General features: G+C 50.1%; 1 protein-coding gene across 13 annotated transcripts in view; it reads left to right on the top strand.

The window, feature by feature from the left end:
• The window catches only part of MSI2 (musashi RNA binding protein 2), a 221,682-nt gene that overhangs the window by 125,587 nt on the left and 78,625 nt on the right, over positions 1-17,470 (top strand). For all 13 annotated transcript variants that reach the window (XR_001875920.1, XR_001875921.1, XM_017821648.1 and 10 more), the window contains exon 7: positions 9,242-9,290. Coding sequence is in view for 11 of the 13 variants with exons in the window: in XM_017821648.1 (XP_017677137.1) it covers positions 9,242-9,290 (49 nt within the window). In the remaining 2 variants the exon portion in view is untranslated. The remainder of the gene's footprint in view (positions 1-9,241; positions 9,291-17,470) is intronic.

Genomic DNA, 17,470 nt, shown 5'->3' with positions numbered 1-17,470 from the left:
GATGGGGCAGCCACAGCTGCTCTGGGCAACCTGTGCCAGGGCCTCACCACCCTCCCAGGGAAGGATTTTTTTCCTAATATCCAATCTAAAACTGCAGCAAAGCAAGGAGAGAGGCAGAGCCTGAAGGGCTGCTGTAATTAAATGAAATGACAACGTCCCTCTTGCTGCAGCCAGACAGGAGGACCTGTGTTTAAATTTGGCTTTCCAGGTGGTGATATTGTTTGGTGTGGCTAAAACCCATCAGGAGAGGAAGCTGCCTCTTCTCTCTCTGGGGCTGACACAGCCTCAGCATTTCCAAAACCGGCGCTGGCCGGGCCTGGTGGGCAGCACCTCCAAAGTATTGTTTGGAAAAGAAAACAGATTGCAACTTTGCGGCGCTAATATGCAAACGAGCACCGTGAAGGGAGGAAGAATTATTTCTGCTGACGGCGGCTAATGTTCCGTGAAAGTAAAATCACCCAGCGCCTCGCACCTGGCTGGCTGCAGTGCTGAAGGAGCAACGTTCCTCCTGTGTCCCCACCACGGCATCGCCCTGCTGGCAGGAGGAGAGGGCTCCTCTCCCTGCCCACACCCCCTCCGGGCATTTACCTGGGTGGGGAGACGTGGCCTGAGAGCACCTGAGGGAGTAAAGGAGCTGAGCTCCCTCGAGCTTTAGTGTTGTCGACTCCTGTGATATTTGATATATTTAAGCTTCAGCTGAGTGATGTGGTTACCTGGAGCTCTCGGCGTTTGCTTTCCAAAGAGCAGAAGTTTCCCTGCCTTTCAGCATCGGAAGCTTAAACCTGTAAAGCCCCACAGCTCCCATGTGAGCACCAGAAGTGTAGCTTAAGGTTATGGTGTGTGTGTTTAAAAAGTAGTTTGTGTGGGTTTGCCTTGGGTTTTTATCTGGTGGTGACTCCTTCAGGCAGGCAGTGAGGGGACAGGGCTGGAGCAGGACCATGGGGCTCAGGTTTTCTTTCAGTTGTGGATCCCACAAGAAAACCTTGTTCCAAAGTTACTCAGTTGTTGGGGAAGTTTGTAGAAAAGGATGCATGGTATGTGCCTGTGCACAGGTACAGGGAGATGGGGGACTCGAATAAACAGATGGAGAAGGCTGAGTGTGGGAGGTGGATCTCCTGGTGCCAGCAGGGAAGGGAAGGCAGAGTTCCAGGATGGTGCTTGGCTCTGGGGCCATGTGTGGGTCACTAAAATGCCTGTAACTCAATTTCCCTTGTAGTCCCACCCTCTTCCTTGTCTGTTAGATGGGTAAAACACAAGGATGTTTTGAGGCAGGGTGAATTAAATGTTTGTAAGGGAGTCTGGATGCTTTCCAGCAGATGTTTGGAACTGGATTCTGTTCTTGCCTCTCTGGCAAAGGGTGGCAGCGGGAGCTTCTTGATTTAACCCCAGTTTCAGATTGAATGACTGATTTTAGCTGGTGTGGCACATCTGTTTTTAGGCAGGTCAGTGATACAAAATGGGTCATTGTGGCAGCCCTTGCTTTGCTTATATGACATTTGTCATCTCTGTCACCATCCAGAGCTATTTCAGGCACATGGGAGGTCCTGGATAGTGGCATTTTGTCCCCAGCAACACCGAGGCCATGAGCCTTTGGGCAGTGCCACGTCTCTGCCCATTCTCAGCGAGACTCTGCTCCTCTGCAGTGAGATTTGAAGTTTGTTGGTGCAGTTCTCCACGGACACAGAGCTGTAACAGCACAGCATCTGGAGAGTTGTTCTTAGCCCGTTCCTTGGGGTTTGTGTCTTGTAGGGACCTCATGGAGTCGAGTCTCAGGTTCTTGCTGCAGGGTGTGTACCCCCTGTACCCTCTTCCCTCAGGATCTCAGAGCACTGAAGTGCAGCTGGGGGTTCATTAGGTGCAGCACAACCTGGGAGAAGGGCTGGAGGACCAGGGGTGTCTCTCTGGCTCCCGCGCGCTCTCCAAGCCGTGACCTCGTGTCGGCTCCTCTGACTCTCCTATTCCATTCCAGAAATGCAACCCTGGAACCTATTTTCCGTCAAGCTAAGGAGACCCAGGGGACAGCTGCCCGTGTGCCGGCGGGCACGGATTGTTCTGGGCAATTAGAGCTGCTGCAGGACTTGATTGCAGAGATCACCCGGCCCGGGGCTCGCTCTGCTCTGCTCTGCTCTGACGAGGCAGCTTTTCTGTCCCCTAAAAGCGCAGCGAGCAGCGCGTGCCCTGCGGCCGGGACAGGGCAGCTCCCGTGGCCTGCTTGGCTCTCTGTGTCACTGCTGCCTTCAGCTGATTTCCATAGTGAAAGGCAGCCCTGCAGTACCTGGTGTTTCAGGGAACTGGGAGATGAGGGCGACCTTGCGGGAGAGGAGCTGCTTGTGCCCAGAGGAGTGATGAGCTGCCTCCCGGAGTGGTTTGGTCTGTGTCCCATTTTCTTGTAGGGACCCCAGTGCCTCTCCCTGATTCTGGTCCTGGCTGTGTGGGTGTATTATCCATTTGGGAGAAATGTCCCTGGGAGTTTATCCAGTGCCAGCCACTCTGCTGTAGAAGACCCTTAATGGGACCGGTCTGCCTTCTTTTCCTTCCTCTTCTCATCCCCTTCTCTGCTGCGGGTACTACAGTGGCACAGCAGCCCCTGATGCTGAAGAAAGAAGTGTCTTTTTGTTTCTGAGTTGTTCATTTGTTGGTTGGGGTTTGGTTTGGTATTTTTTTGCAAGAACCTTGTCTTCCCTGTTGGTGGTGTTGGGTAATGTGTACTGGAAATCTGGTGGAGACCAGGGAAGCTCTCAACCAAGACAGCAGGTAAAGGAGCACTCCTAGAGTCCTCACATGGTTTATAACCTGATGTGAACATGGCAGAGCTTTGCTTTCATCAATACTTCATATTATTAATGCCAGAGAAGGAATTAATGAGAAATCGTCTATGGAGTCATGTTTAATTTGTCCTGCTGTGGAAAGCTGTTTTTTCTGGAGAGCATTAGTCATTCTTACATCCCTCTTGGTAGAGTAAGTGTTGAGTAACATGTTCGTGATTTGCAGGAGCATTTTGAAGTCCGGCAGTAGCCACGGTGCTTTTTGGCAAGTGTTGGAGATGCTCTTTGCCATGTCACGGCTGGTGAGCAAGCCCTGAGATTAATGTGATTGAATGACTGTTTTAATTTCAGCCCTGACGGAGCAAAATTAGTTACAATGATATGTGTGTGTTGAATAAAATTGTAGTTTTATTAGCTATAATTGCTGAAGAAGACTTTTTAAAGCCTTGACTGCTGGGGGGGAAAAATTGCTAGCACTGGAATTTGTGCTTGCACAGTGTGGCATTGATTGTTATCACGGTGCACAGTGTGTCAGCCACCACGGCACACTGGGAACTGCTCAGCCAGGGAACCCTCCCTGTGCCTGCAGCCCCCTGGGAGCACGACCCAAATCATGCCTGGTCTGCAGAGGAGGTGAATCCCTCAGCAGGCAGCTGGGAGCCAGGGCTACCTCATGGGGCTGGAGTAGTGCTTCCAGCCTGGAGGTCCCCTCTTTGCTCCCTGGAGCGTTGGCCAGGATGGGATGAGCGTGATGGGGTGGTGGAACAGGGAGCAGCCACGCCCTGGGTTGGGGTGGTGTGCTCTGGTGTGCTGGGGCACAGTGCTGGAGGCACCTGGGTGATGATCAGGGGTGTCTGGGGGTGCCTTTGGGCAGGGGACAGAGCCGCGTGGGGAGGACGGAGGTGGGCATGACAGAAAGAGGGGGAGAGGTTCAAGTGTTTGTTTCTCTGTTTAATTCTGTTGTAGTCAAGCCCAGAGGCCTGGTGTAGGAGAGCCATTTCAAACTGTCTGGCGTGCAATAGGCATTTGTCTTAATTTATGTGGGGGGAGGTTGTAAATCTGCAGGAGCGCGTTGCCAGCGCTTAGATTTCACACACGCGTTTAAAATAACAGCACCTGACAGTTTACTAGCAGCTAAGAGGTTTTTCTGCTTCAGAAAGCAAAATATTGGAGGAGTTGTGCAGTGTGGATAAATAATTTGAGGAATTAGACCAGAATATCCAGCACAATTTTCTTGGGAGACCAGAAGAAGTGATAGATCTGTAAAGTTCACAAGTCGGGGATTGAGGGAGTAGAAGCACAGCCCAACTGTGTGGGGTTGAATGTCATCCTTTGGTAATTCCTTCCCTCCCTGGACCCGACTGGAATTGCCCGTGTTCCATTGCCTGTGTAATTCCATTTCTCTGCCCTAATTCTTCTTTACATTGGAGGGATGGAGAACATAGTGCCAAATCTGCTTGGGAGCATTGGAAACAACCCCTCCATCCTGGGGGGACACTCAGGGAGAGTGCAGGAGCATCTTGACCTCTTCTGGATGTGTCAGAAACTCAGGGTTTGGATCAGGAAAAACCTCCCCGGGCTGGATGAGGAGTGTGAGGCATAAAGACTGCTGTATGTCCACTCGGTGTAGTTATGGTAGTTCCATTGTGGAGGTTTTCCTCCTTGATTCAAATGGAAAAAACAGAACGTGGAGATGTGGAATGGTGGCTGGTGTTGCTCCTGTGCACAGAGGCCCCTTGTACATGAGTGTTGGGTTCACAAGGTGTGTGTCCATGGAGCATCTTTTGGGTCTGCTGGGTCCATGTGCACATCATGCAGTTGGAGAAATACAAGATGAGGTGTAAAGTTTTCCAGAAAAACATCCTGGTTTGGTCACCCGTGCTTTTGGTGGCAGCACCATCCTCCAGAATGTTCTGGAACCACTGCTTGGCTCTGCAGGGGACTCAGCCTGTTCATTACAGTGAGAGCAGCCATGGACTGTGCTGGGTCTGAGCAGCTCCTGCTGCCCCGTGGAACAGAGGAGTTGAGAATCCCAAAGAGGAAAGTGGGAGCTGTGACTGGACAATGCTGTGTGTTCCTGGGCTAGATCACTTGCATTAAATTCAGAGCCTTTCTGAGCACAATTAATAGTCATTTTATTTAGGTCACCCTGGTTTTGTTGCTTTAAATGTATGCCTCCATTAAAGTGGAAGAAAATCAAATACATTTATCTCCGTGGAGCCTTTTGTGAAGTGGTTGGGCATATTTTAAATAACCCTGAGAACTGTTAGGATTATTAAAGCCTTTGGCTCCTCCAGGTTTTTTTTCTATCCTCCTATTCTCCCCTATTCCTCCTTCCAGGCAGTGAGTAATGAAGTGGTAGAGCCCTTCCTTTTCTCAGAGCCCCAAGTGGATTGGAAAAAAAAAAAGAAGTTAAATAAACTGAAGCCCATTAGTTGGGCTTTATATAAGAAACTGGGTCTGCATTGGCTGTATGTATGGGCTGTGCTGGGACAGGGGAGTCTGTGGGGCTGAAGTGTCCGTTTGTAACCGGTGTTCGCTGGAAAGGCTTTGTTTTCTTCTTTTGATTTACCACAAGTGCTAAGACTGTTCATTTTGTAACACACTCTCACTTCATGGCCAGAATTAGTCCAGATTAAGCAGCTCCTTTAAGCCTCCATATCAAGCCATACTACATCTAAACCAGGTTGAGGTTTTGGGTTGCCAGCTGGCTCCCGAGTGTGCTGGGTGGAGGTGGCTCAGCCTCCCACACCTGCACTGGGGAATCCAGGGCTTTGCTGGGGGCTGGTTCTGCTGTGCCCCGGGAATGGGCTGGCCGAGGGTCTGGCTGGCAGCACGTGGGGTAAAGGCCAAGCTTTGCAGGCGGCAGTTCTGTCTTCCAGTCTCGCTTCTATCCCTGGAAAAACCTTCCTTTTCTTTTGTAAGCAAGATGTGAGCTGCGTGTTTTGAGCTGAGACCCGGAAAACTTGCAGTTGAGCATCTTTAAAATTCTGGGCGAGCGCGGGAGCGTCGGGTTGGAGGAGGGGGTTAACTTGGGCAGCCACAGCTCCTGAATGCACTTGAGTTTCGGCTGTGGGTTGTTTTTTTTCCCTTCCCCTGAAACAGGGATCAATTTGCTTACTACAGGGTTTACTGCCGGTTACCTTGACTGTGTCCCTTATTTCTCCTTGATGAAAACTTGAACAAGCCGCTTGTGTTTGCTTCACAGAGAACCGTGAGAAACGGGCTGTGTGTGTGAGGCAGTGTGGTTTGCTCATTCTATTCAGCCCTTTGTATATTCAAATTCTTCTAGTTTGAGTTCTTGCTGTTCTGCCAGATTTCCATACCATTGATGGGTTTTCTGCATTAATAAGTTTCTTCCCCCCCCTCCCTCCCATACCCTCGCCACCTTTTTGCGACTGGTGAAAAGTTTTTCTAAGCACGCCGCCCTCTCCATATTGATTTTTCTTCTCCTGCTTGTCTAACCAGCTCTTAGATGTTTTATTTTGCAAAGCGTTAATAGAATTTTCCTTTTGCCGCTGCACTTTATCTATTCAGGAGGTTTCAAGAAGTCTCATTGTGTCACCGGACTATGGAGGAAAGAGGCTATTCTTCTGCTACAATGGCTGCCCTAAAAAATAACGCAGGGTGGGGTAAGCTCAGAAAGGGCAGAGACGGAGATAAAATGTTCTGACCTTAGGAAAGAGAAAAGATAACCAATTAGACATTGTTGAAAGGGCACCAGCTGGCTCAAAGAACACCCCACTGATTATTTTTTCTTCAAGGCACACACGGGCCACGTCTGAACTCGGCTGCAGAGCAGCTTCCCCCGTGCAGGTTTGATCTGTGGACTGGCAGGGCTGACCCTTTTGCAGGGGGCTGCTGCCCGGGCCTGATCCCAGGAGTAGGGGTCAGTGCCGGAGGGGCGAAGCGCCTGCTCCGGGATTCCTGTGCTCCCCGGGGTCCCAGCCAGCACACTGGAAACCTACTGGGTTAGCCCAGGCAGGGTTAGTCCATGCAGCCTGTGCTTGTTACTGCTAATAGGGATTTATTTGCATAAAAAAGATCTCTGCCAAGATCATCATTCCAGGGAAGGGGGCCTTGGTACACATGGCACAAAGTGGTGTCTGCCCAGAGGACGTCTATCCGTCTATCCGTGGGGGAGACGTGTTGCGTTGGACAGGTGGGAGAAGGGAATGGAACTGCAGATCCCAGTGCAGCCAGGAGCTGCACCCAGAGCTCCCCACCCTTCAGTGCTCAGTTCTGGTGCCAGGACTAGTCCCTCCTCTGCCCTGGCAGCCCTTGGAGGAGCAGGATGTGGCTGCACAAGAGGTTCAAGTCGTGCTGCTGCAGCTGAACCCAAGGGGTTGGGAGACCTTGGGCTGAGACACAGCCATGCTACAGTGAGGGCAGAGTCACAGCCTCATCTGAGAAGGCTTCTCCCCCTGACACCAACACAGCAGGCTTTTTGAAGTCCCCAGTAATGTCCTCTCAGGAGGAGGTGTCATTTTGGCAGGACAGCCCTTTCAGTGTGGGTCCGGCCTGGAGAGCCTACACACAGCATCAGCCTCTTGGTCAGGGCACATGGGACCTCCCTTGGCTGCTGGGTCTCTGCTCCTGGTCATCCAGGAGCTCTCTGGGCTCTGGGATGGGATTTGAGGCAGAAAAGTTACACAGGAAGAGTCCCAGGTTAAACCTTTTGCAGCAGTGATGGAGTGGGGACAGGGGGTGGGTGGCACACACCGGGTCCAGGGGCTGGAGCTGCGATGCCCCAGGAAACAGCAGGAGGTACAACATGTAATTTTTGGTTCCAGTGAGGCCAAGACCTGTGAGAATGAAAAATAAAGATTGCTGAGCAAATGTAGCCGTGGAGCAGAGATAAGCAGCGGTGGCAGGGTGAAGGGCAGCACAGTCCTTATCTCCCTCCTGGGATTGCTCATCCTGGTGAGTTTTCCTCCTCAGAGGGAAGACAGACAGAGGGACAAACGGCTCCGTGCTTAATGCGCTTTGGATTTTTCAGTGCATCAGCGTCTTTAGGTCTCAGTCATGATGGGGATCTGGAGATCTGCTGTTCTGCACCCCCTCAGTCCATCACTAACACTCTTTGAAAGTCATTCTGACTGAAAAGTTAAGAACAAGTTAACCAGAGACAGGTTTTCAGATGAATTTTAGGTATCATGTAAGGTTTTGCTGCGCTGTATCTTTTCACTATTTCCTGGAAAATATTTCTGTCCTGTAGTTAAGAGAAGTTCAGGCTTTGTTTTTACCACCTTCCCAAACTCTCTCTGCCCAGCCAAGGCTGAGATGGTAATTTTGCACAGTCATAGGCTGAATGTTTGTCCCCTGCCTAAGAGGACGGTTGGGGGAACAGGTGGACCCTTTGGTGGCACTGTGTGAAGTGAGCAGAGTGTGTAACTGAATTGTAATTCACTTAGCTAAAACAAATGATTTATAGAAAGCCAGAATATAAACACAAGTAAGTACCTAAAAATTACTGGTGGGGAAAAAAAAAATCAAAAAACCCCAAACAAGCAAACAAAAAATCCCAAGCCCATCCCCCAGGCAAGGAGTGGAGACTTGTAAAGGATAAAACCTTTTCCTTAAAGATCTTCTCCCTTCCTGCAACACCTTCTGCAGTTGAGTGGTTACAGGTTTTCATCAGCCTTGAGTTTACAACAGGGAATTGCAAGTCTGTAATTTCTTCTCGGAGCTTGCCCAGGACGTGTCTGGTGGTGCGTGGGACCCACCTGCCCCCGCTCCTGCGGCCTCAGAGCAACAGCTCAAAGTGTGATAATGCTGGGAAATCAACCCCAGCACAACATCCTCCTGCAGTAAGTGTAAAATTTTAGGTGTGGCTGCACAGATTAAATGGAGGTGGAATAAATCATGCAAATCCTAATGAAAGTTGAAAGCAATTTGGTTGCACTTCAATACGTTTCATCAGTCATCTCTCTTCTGAAGTGGAAATGCCGAGCCTGATGCGAATTAAACTTTCTCCCTCCTCCCTCTCCCCTCTTTCCTCCAGCTTTTCAAAAGTCCTTTTGAAAACCTCTGAATACCTTACTTGGCTGACCAGATTTTACCCTGCTCGTACCTCTTTCTAACCTCCTAACTCTCAACCAAGACAGTGACTCTGTTTTGGAGAAGTCATGGCCTTGATTTGTATCCACGTTTCCTCTCTTGGCCCTTCCTTATCTCCCTACAAAAGGGAAATGAGGCACAGCCAGGGATCGGTGTGAGATGGAAGAACTGCTCAGATATTTGGCTTTTTAGGGTGGACACTTTTAGTGTTCGCTTTTCTGCTTTAGGATCAGGTGTCAACTGGGATGGGGGGTGAAAGCACCAGGTTTCCAAAACGAGGAACTGACTGGCTGAAATCAAGGAGATCTGCTCCATGGAGGCTGCTCCTGCCCGTGTCCCCCGTCCTGGTGTGTGTGTCGTGTGTTCCAGCCCTCAGTGGTGTGTTAAAGCACAAATCTCCCCTCTTTGTCTTGCAGGTAGAGGACGCCATGCTAATGTTTGACAAGACGACCAACAGGCATAGAGGTAAGAGAGAACAGCCAAAAATCAGTGTCAACGTGGTGATTTGGTGGCTAAATCCATGGTGCTAAATTCTTCTGTCTTAGAGGTTGCAGAGGAAGGATTTTCTTGTTAGAAATGGCTTTTCTGGTCAGTCCAATGACTTCTCTTTGGGAGGACCATTGTCAGGCTCCCTGGAGAGAGTAAAGCCCATGGAGCTGGTTGTGCTGAGGCTGCTGGGAAGCAGTGGGTTTGTTCTGAGGTGGCTGGCATTAGTTAAGCTGGGCATAAGGCCAGTTAAGCTGAAACACCAGGAAATTAAGGTGATAACCCCTGTGCTGGGATTTCAGGCATACTGGAATCCTGGAGCTGAGTGAGGACTGCTCGTCCTCCGGTGGTGTAGCTCAGAACAAGCAGGATCTCCAGGAATTTCCCTCCATATATTTCACAAGAGAGATGAGGTTTCATCATCGCTTGTACAGTTCTGTGAAAACGAGCTGAGGGTTATTTTCACTGTTATGGCCATTCCTTTCAGTGGAAATAAATGACTCTGCTCCGTCTCTCGGGGAGCCGTTCGCGTTCCCGCCGCAGCAGCCGCGGAGCTCCCGGCAGCCAGTGCTGGCAGCACTGCATCCCCCTGGGAGCAGGGAATGTGCCTGGGCTCTCACAGGGCACCAGGAGCTGCTGTAGGGACAGGCTCCAGGACCCTGTTCCCCCCCCTCTGACCGAGGTTGATTTTCAGCGTGGTGTGTTTGGCTCCTGCCCCTGTGTGACGGCGCTGACGGCAGCGCCAGCTCTGCCCATGGCCTCTCACACTCCGGCCTCTTTGGGGGGCTCTGGATTGATCTGGTGGCTCTCTGAGGCACGGATAATGTTGGCTGCTTTGAGTGGTTTGGGGAGGCTGCCAGAAGGTGGGAAGAAGCCTGTGCCCGGCCAGGATGGGAGCCCTGGGAAGGGGAGACGGGGGCAGCCCAGGGAGCTGCCTCACCTTTGTGTCGGCACAGGGTCATGAGACCTGACTGACCTCCCAGCGCTGTCTGAGCCACTCACGGCTCTGAGATTTGCTGTAACAAGAAACTCGGTTTGTGTTGGATGGCTGAGTGAGCCAGGCAAGCCTCCGGGATAGCATTCCCTCCCTCCCAGGCACTGATCCCTCTCTGAAATCAGGGATTGTTATACCCTGGAAAATGCAGCCACAGCGAGCAAAAGACTTGCTTGGGAAGATAAGCTCATTCGAGCCAGGGAAGGTGTGTGAACAGCCAGTGCCCATCTGTGTAAAAGGGATCTGTTCAAAACTTTTATATAGTTTGGAAAGTTCAACCCACGGCAACTTCCTTTTATATCCAGGGAATTTTCCACCCATCTGTGCAAAACCACCCTTAACCAGGCCATAAATACCCTTCTCCATTCAGGATCTTGGCACCTTGTTTATTGCATTTAAAAGCTGCCTGATATGGAGTTTTTTTTTGGGGGGGCTCTAGTCCCAGCCAGGGACACACTCAGCAGGTTTGGCCTGAGACAGACAGGCACAGTCTCCATTTGCTGAAATGTCCCAAATCCTGGAGTTTGGTTCCCACTTGGCTGTGCCTGCCCAAGCCCTGTTCCAGCCCACTGGTGTTCTCCTAACACCTTGTGCCTGCCCTGACCGGGCTGCAGTGCTGGGGTGAGCAGGAGACTCTAGGGACATCAAAGCAGAGCAGTGGTGTGTGAGTCCTTCCTGTGCTTCCTGCAGGCAGGATGTTTGTCTCTCCCCACCTTCCTCAAGGTGACCCCTGCTCTGTCCCCCGCCAGTGGCTCTGTGCTGCCGTAAGCACTTCCCAAGGCGGGAGGGCACCGGGAATGTTGGTGTCTGTGCTCTGCTGGTGCTGAGCTCTGCTCTGACAGCCCTGGTTCAGCGTTTCTGTGCTCGGAGGGGAGGTTGGAGCAGTGTGCCAGGGACCCTGTGATCAGGTGTGAACCTGGGTAATGAGCCCCAGAGGACGGATTCCTCTTCCAGAAGCACCTTTTCACTGACTTACCTGGAGAAAAGGTCTGTAACTGCTGAAGTTGAGGGCTGCAGGTGTGGGGGGCACCTTACTTGCTGTGAAACCTTTTGGTTTTTCCACAAAGGTCTTTTCCCCCCCACTGTGTGTTGAAAATGAGAGGCAACATCATCTTTTTTTTTTTTTCCCCCCAGAAATTCTGTGGATTTATTTTGTTGGCTAATTTTTTTTTATAGTCTGTTTTTCCTACATGAAAGCCATGACATTTTGATCCACACTGGCATCCTGGTATAAGCTCCTGCATGAGAACTAAGGGGGGAGGAACTAAGAGCCCCAAAAGATCATAAGCAGGCTCCAGAATGCCCTTGGGTGGAGGTGATGTTACCCACACCCCCATGCTCCACCAGAGTTAGACTCCATACCTGGGTCTGTCCCACTTGCTTGAGCCTCCCTCCCCACTCCTGGTAAAGAAGGGAGTTCTCTGGCCCCCAGGAATCTCAGCTCTGTTTGGGAGGCTGTATCCCAGGGAACAGGCTTACCCATTGCTGGTTGAAGGACAATGCTGCTTATTTGCTGGGATTAGCCAGAATTCCTGTGAGTGGGTGAAACCTGGACAGTGCTGAGGGGCAGAAAGGTCTGAGCTCGGAGTCTTTACCTCTGCCAAGTACAGGTGGAAGGAGGAATTGAATGTAAAAGGCAGAGTAAGAGTCCTCTTGATCTTCACACTTGAATTTATCCAGTCTTTTCTGGCATTTTTTCCTGCTCTGCACAGGTAGCTACAGCTAATCAGGCTAATGAACTGGCTCAGGGCTGTGGTGATGAAGCGAGTTCTGCCGCCTCGATCTTCGATAAAATCACCCCAGATTTTACAAATTGTGGTGTTCTGATTGTGTTGGAAGCACATTTAAAATGCTGTACTGTGCAGCAACAGTGTTAATGGCAATTCTTAAAACCACTTGTGGGTTGCAATCTGTATCTTCAAATTAGCCACGGGAAAGAGAAATGGCAGATAAAATATCCGCTGTGGTTTGCTGTTGTTAGTCTATGCCTGGAATAATCATCCTGGGCATGGGAGGGGAAAAGGATTAAAATTCACTGCTAGGAGGAGAGAGAGATTTCCTTGCAAGCAAATTGAGAGGGTTTGTTGACATAATTCTGGCACGTGTGTGTTGCTCCTGGTGTGTATTTGGGGAGTGTGTAACTTGCCTGCACAGGCAGGACCAGCACTGGTTGGTGGAAATGCAGGGATTGAACCAGGCAGAGAGAGGGGTTTTCATAAGTGCTCACCCTTGCTTGAAAACCCTGCCCAAAATAAAATTTCATGCCTTGGATGGAGCACTTTGCCTCTATGATGGACTTGATGATCTTTTCCAACCTTGACAATTCTATGATTCTATAACCTTAAAAATGCCTTCAGGCTGGCCGGGCTGTGCCTCTGCTGACATCTTTTTTAGTGTCTGTTCCTGGGTGTTCTTGAAGGAAAATAAGAAAACAAGAAAAATAAGAGCTGTTGTGTTTCATGCCGATCTGTTCAGTGATGTTAAAGCCAGGGTGCAAAATCTGGGAGTATTTAACTGAAGGGGTGGTTAATTTTTGGAGTATTGTAGGTAAAGCAGTGCCTAGGATCACTGGGATATCTCCTTCCAAGGGTTCTCCTGGCTTGGCCACTGAGCTGTGATAGTGGGAATGCAAAGAACCTGCACTTGGAAGACAAGTATCCCTGAGTCAGTTTAGTAAAGATGCCATTTCTTCTTGGAAAGAAAGTGCTGATGATCCTCTGTTTCTGTACCCTGTACTGTACTTCTGCACTTCTCTGAAAACCACACACAAAAGTTCTCCCAGCATTCTGGCAGATCACTTTCATCACTTTCTTCACTGCCTAAAATTTCATAGAGCTGAAAATTACTGGTCAATCTTGAAAGGATTCAGTAATTGGAAAGGAGGAAAAAAAAAAAAAGAGGGTGGTGTTATTTTGTTACCCTTGCAAAGTGCAGATAAAATCTGGAGTTCAGCATTAGTTATTGATCTTCAGGGGTGGAGGGAGCCTGGCAGGATGATGATGTCCTTCTGACTTCATTATGGAGGGGAGCTCCAGGGAGCATATCAATGTGCTGTGGAGCCGGGGCGGGTGCTGTGCCCTTGGGCCTGGCAGAGCCTGGGTGGTTGTTTCCAGCAAAGCAGGACACAGTGGGCTGCTTGAGGAGGAAGAGGGAGGAAAGGAGGGTTAGATCAAAGTCTGTGAACTTGAGGGGCGAAGGAGTGGGCTCAGCCCTTCCAGGCTGTTTGTTTTGTGGAAAGGAAAATGGAGTGGAGTATCCCCTGATAAATCAGCTCAGCAGCTCTCCTTCCTCCCCTCTCTGCCACCGTTAAACATAGAATGGTTTGGGTTGGAAGAGACTTCAAAGATAATCATGTTCCAAGTCCCTGTCATGGGCAGGGACACCTTCCATAAACCAGATTGCTCAGAGCTCCATCCAGCCTGACTTTTGAACACTTCCAGGGATGGGGCAGCCACAGCTTCTCCGGGCAACCTGTGCCAGGGCCTCACCCACAGGGGAAAATTTCCTCCCAATATCCCATCTAACACTGCCCTCTGGCAGCGGGAAGCCATTCCCCCTTGTCCAAAGTCCCTCTCCAACTCTCTTGGAGCCCCTTTAGGCACTGGAAGGGGCTTGGTTCCACATCTCAGTGGGGTGCTCTCGGTCCCAGCCCTGGCTGCTCCCCACCAGCGTCTGTTGTTGGTGTGTGCCTGCAGCCATCAGCCACCCCAGAAGCTGTCCAGGACCTGCATCACCGCAACCCCATGTCTTACACTTGCAAAAAACCCAAGATTTTGAGTGATTGAATCCCCCAAGCTGTAATTGCAGGTATTGAGTGTAATACTATGTGTTTTTCAAAGCTGTCCAGCCCCCAGAGTTATTTTCATATCAATTAACCCTCTTGCACGGCTCGGGATGGCAGCAGAGAGAGGAGGGAAGTGACAGCGTGTGATTTGGACTTCTTTAATCTTAAAACTAAACAGAATTAAGGAACAGCAGGCTGTCTGCAGGATACAGGCATCACCCTCCGTGTTGGGGGTTGAAGCATCTCCCGGGAACGGGCGCTGGTTGTGGCAGAGCTTTGGGATTGCTCAGTTCTCGCAGTTGTTGCAGAGTTGTCGTTGTTTCCCTGTGCCTGTGAGGAGGGTGCCCCGGGCAGGGGCTGGATGGTGGGTGAGCACCCCTTTGGGTCTCTAACCAGCCTCTTCCAGGGGGGTGCCCACCATGCCCTCGAGTAGGGCACCAGGAGGCTGCTGGCACCCTCACATGGCATTGCAGACACGTGGAGACTGGTGTGCCCAAGGCTGGGGTTCGATCTGAATCCGCAGGACTCTGACTGAAAGTTTTGTGCCCCCCATCCCACCAAAACCAGGAGCACGAGGGCTCTCCCATCCTTCCCGCCGGCTCCACTCTCGAGGAGGACAGTGAGGGTCGAGCTTCATGTCTGCTCTGTGTCCATGTAGCAGATTTCAGTGCATGAAAGTAATTGTCCAGGTGGAAGCAGTTGGCATAATGGTTGTGTTTATTGGAAGAGACAGGAGTGATGCTGTTAGTGAGATATTGGCTGTGCCTTGGCAAAGGAGGAGGCTTTTCTGAGGAGAAAAATAGCCTTTTGTGTTTTGTCCAGCTGCCAAAACCTCAGTTCTGGAGCTGATCTCTGAAGTTATAATTGACATTTTTATAGATGAGATATAAATATAATTAAGTAGCTGCAATTATTTGTTTATCGCCATCTTCCTCAAGCCAGGCAAGGTCATGTGCATTTAAAAATACATCCCCAGGCAGTTTTGAGTAAAGAGTAGTTAAAATATATAGAAATAATTGCCTAATTTGGTCGTTTTGAGCGTAGCTTTTCTTGGCAGCAGCCTGGTGATCGCACCGAACATCGTTAGAACAGCTCAGAGGGAGCCTTCCCTCTGCTCACAGAGTTGTGCTTTTAGGAGGATGGGGCTAAGGGAGAGCTGCTCCAGCAGGTTTGACCCGTAGATTTTGGGGAAGCATCCACAGACACGGCGTTGATGTTTTTTTAGAGCATAAAGTGCTTTAAGGGCTTTGGATGGAAAATGTGACATAAGCTATAAATGGAGGCAGTGTTATTGTTATTGCTTTCTGAGATGAGACGGGCTTTTATTCCCCTGTCAGCTGTATCACTTCATAAATGGGACTCCAGAGAGTGCGGTTGTTTTGAGGGAAGCGCCGGCTCCACCGTTCCCTCACCGTGAAATTCCTCCCAGGGACCCAGGCTTGGCAAGGAGGAGAGATTTAACCCTTGATGGCAGAGTGTTTATTTTCTCCAGAGTACTGGAGGGAGCAGTAGCTGCACAAAAGAGGTTTGGAGCGATTTTTAAGCAAATATTTGCTTCTAAACTTCACTTGAGGGCTGCAAAGATTCATTAGTTAATATTATTTACCATTTACAGACCTATCAGTGCACGCCATCAGTCACACCTGTCTGTTTGGATTGCAGCGATGACATGTGCCATGTTAATATTTTATATGTGTATGTTTTTAATATTACATCCCTGCTTATAAATATTCATGTCCTAAACACATTAATGGCTGCAACGCTGCAGAGAAACATTGACATCTCTGCTCCGTGTCACCAGCTCTCCTCCATCCCGATGGAACCAAAGGGAGAGTTGGGATCACTGTGGCTGATGAGCTGGAGCACGGGAAGAGCTGCTTTTGGAGCTGGGTGGCCACTTCCCACCAGTTTCCTCTTTGGCACCAGTTTTTCCCCCGTAGGCTCTCGCCAGGCGTTGGGGACCGTGTGTCCCCTGGGACAGGGTGACACCGTTCTGGGGCCGTGGCTTTCCCAGGGTGCCGTGCCCATGGCCCCAGGCTCTCCCTGCCACTCCCTGCCCCGGTGTTAATAAACACCAAACGAGAAGGAAAAGCTGCCAATTCTTGGATCCATCTCCCTTGTCTTTTAATTTCCTGGCCGGCGCCTGTCGCTGCCGCGCGGGCACCTGACGTGAAGTGTAAAATAAAGGTGGCCAGGCCGGTGTGAGCCCCGTGTCCCAGTGGGCTCCGGGCCGGAATAGCAAATCAGGCTCCTGGCCACGCTTTTCCAGGCGATTATGGAACGTCTCGGGTGGTTACAGTCATCCTGCCCCCGGCCTCACGCTGGATAATGCCACCTGAGGCTTGGAATAATTGCCCGGCTCTGTACTGTCTGTCAGACCTTATTGCTTAATTTTATACCCGTAATGAAAATTGCATCCAGAGCAGGAGACGGAGGGAGCAGCTGCCCTGGACGGGATGCACCCAAGGAAGAGATGTCTGTGAATGCTTTCTCTGAAGAAGGGGAGAGGCTCAGCTTGCAGCAGCACTCAGGAGAGGGATTGGCATTTTTACTTTCCTGTTTTACAAACAAATTTCAATAATAATACTAATTAGGAAAAAAAATTCCTCCAACCTCCAGCAAAGGCTGCAAACACAGCACAGCAATTAGTTTGGAACCTCTAGTTACACAGACTCTACATGAAATATCAACTTAAAAGTGCGTTGCAAAGGACAGTCTGTTTGTAAACTCATTTGTATCTTGTCTTCATCGCCAACATGTGTAAAGAAATCACTTAATTCCCTGTGCCCAGAGGGAGAGCCCTGCACAGCCAGACCTCTCTGCCCTGGATTTCTCCAGCCTCCTTTCGATTAGCCCTGGTACAGGTTGTAACAAGAGGAGACGTTGACTGAAGGGCTCAGTCCCACGTGTTTTCTGTGGCACCTGTACACAGGGGGTATTAAATAGCTTTACAAATACCAGCTGAGCTTTCTGGGGCACAGTAAAGGATGATTTTGCAGATCACAGAGGCTGATATCCTGGTGCCTTGGGTGGGAAAGCAGAGACACTGAGGTGGAAGAGGGCAGTGCTGATCTCACAGGTGTCTGTGTGGCATCCAGGGCAGGACCACGGGCAGGAATGGGGCATTTCCTTCCTGTGGAACTGCAGTTAATGGTCTCTGTCTTAAAAAGAAAAATCTTCCCATTCACTTAGTCCTGAAGAGCATCAATAACAATGCAATTAAACCACAGCAGTACTGGAGAGGGCAGAGGAAATCAGCAGAGCCACTCTGATCACTGCAAGGTTCTTCAGGAAACATAAAGGGAGAGTGTGCAAATATTAAAGTGTGCAAATATTTAAGGACTTTTTTAAAATGATTATAACAGTTCTGTTACACTTGCA

This window comes from Lepidothrix coronata, unplaced genomic scaffold (genome assembly GCF_001604755.1).
Source record: "Lepidothrix coronata isolate B3197 unplaced genomic scaffold, Lepidothrix_coronata-1.0 Scaffold91, whole genome shotgun sequence".
NCBI lineage: Eukaryota > Metazoa > Chordata > Aves > Passeriformes > Pipridae > Lepidothrix > Lepidothrix coronata.
Note: the sequence above shows the minus strand (reverse complement) of the source record. Positions and strands in the feature narration are given on the sequence as shown.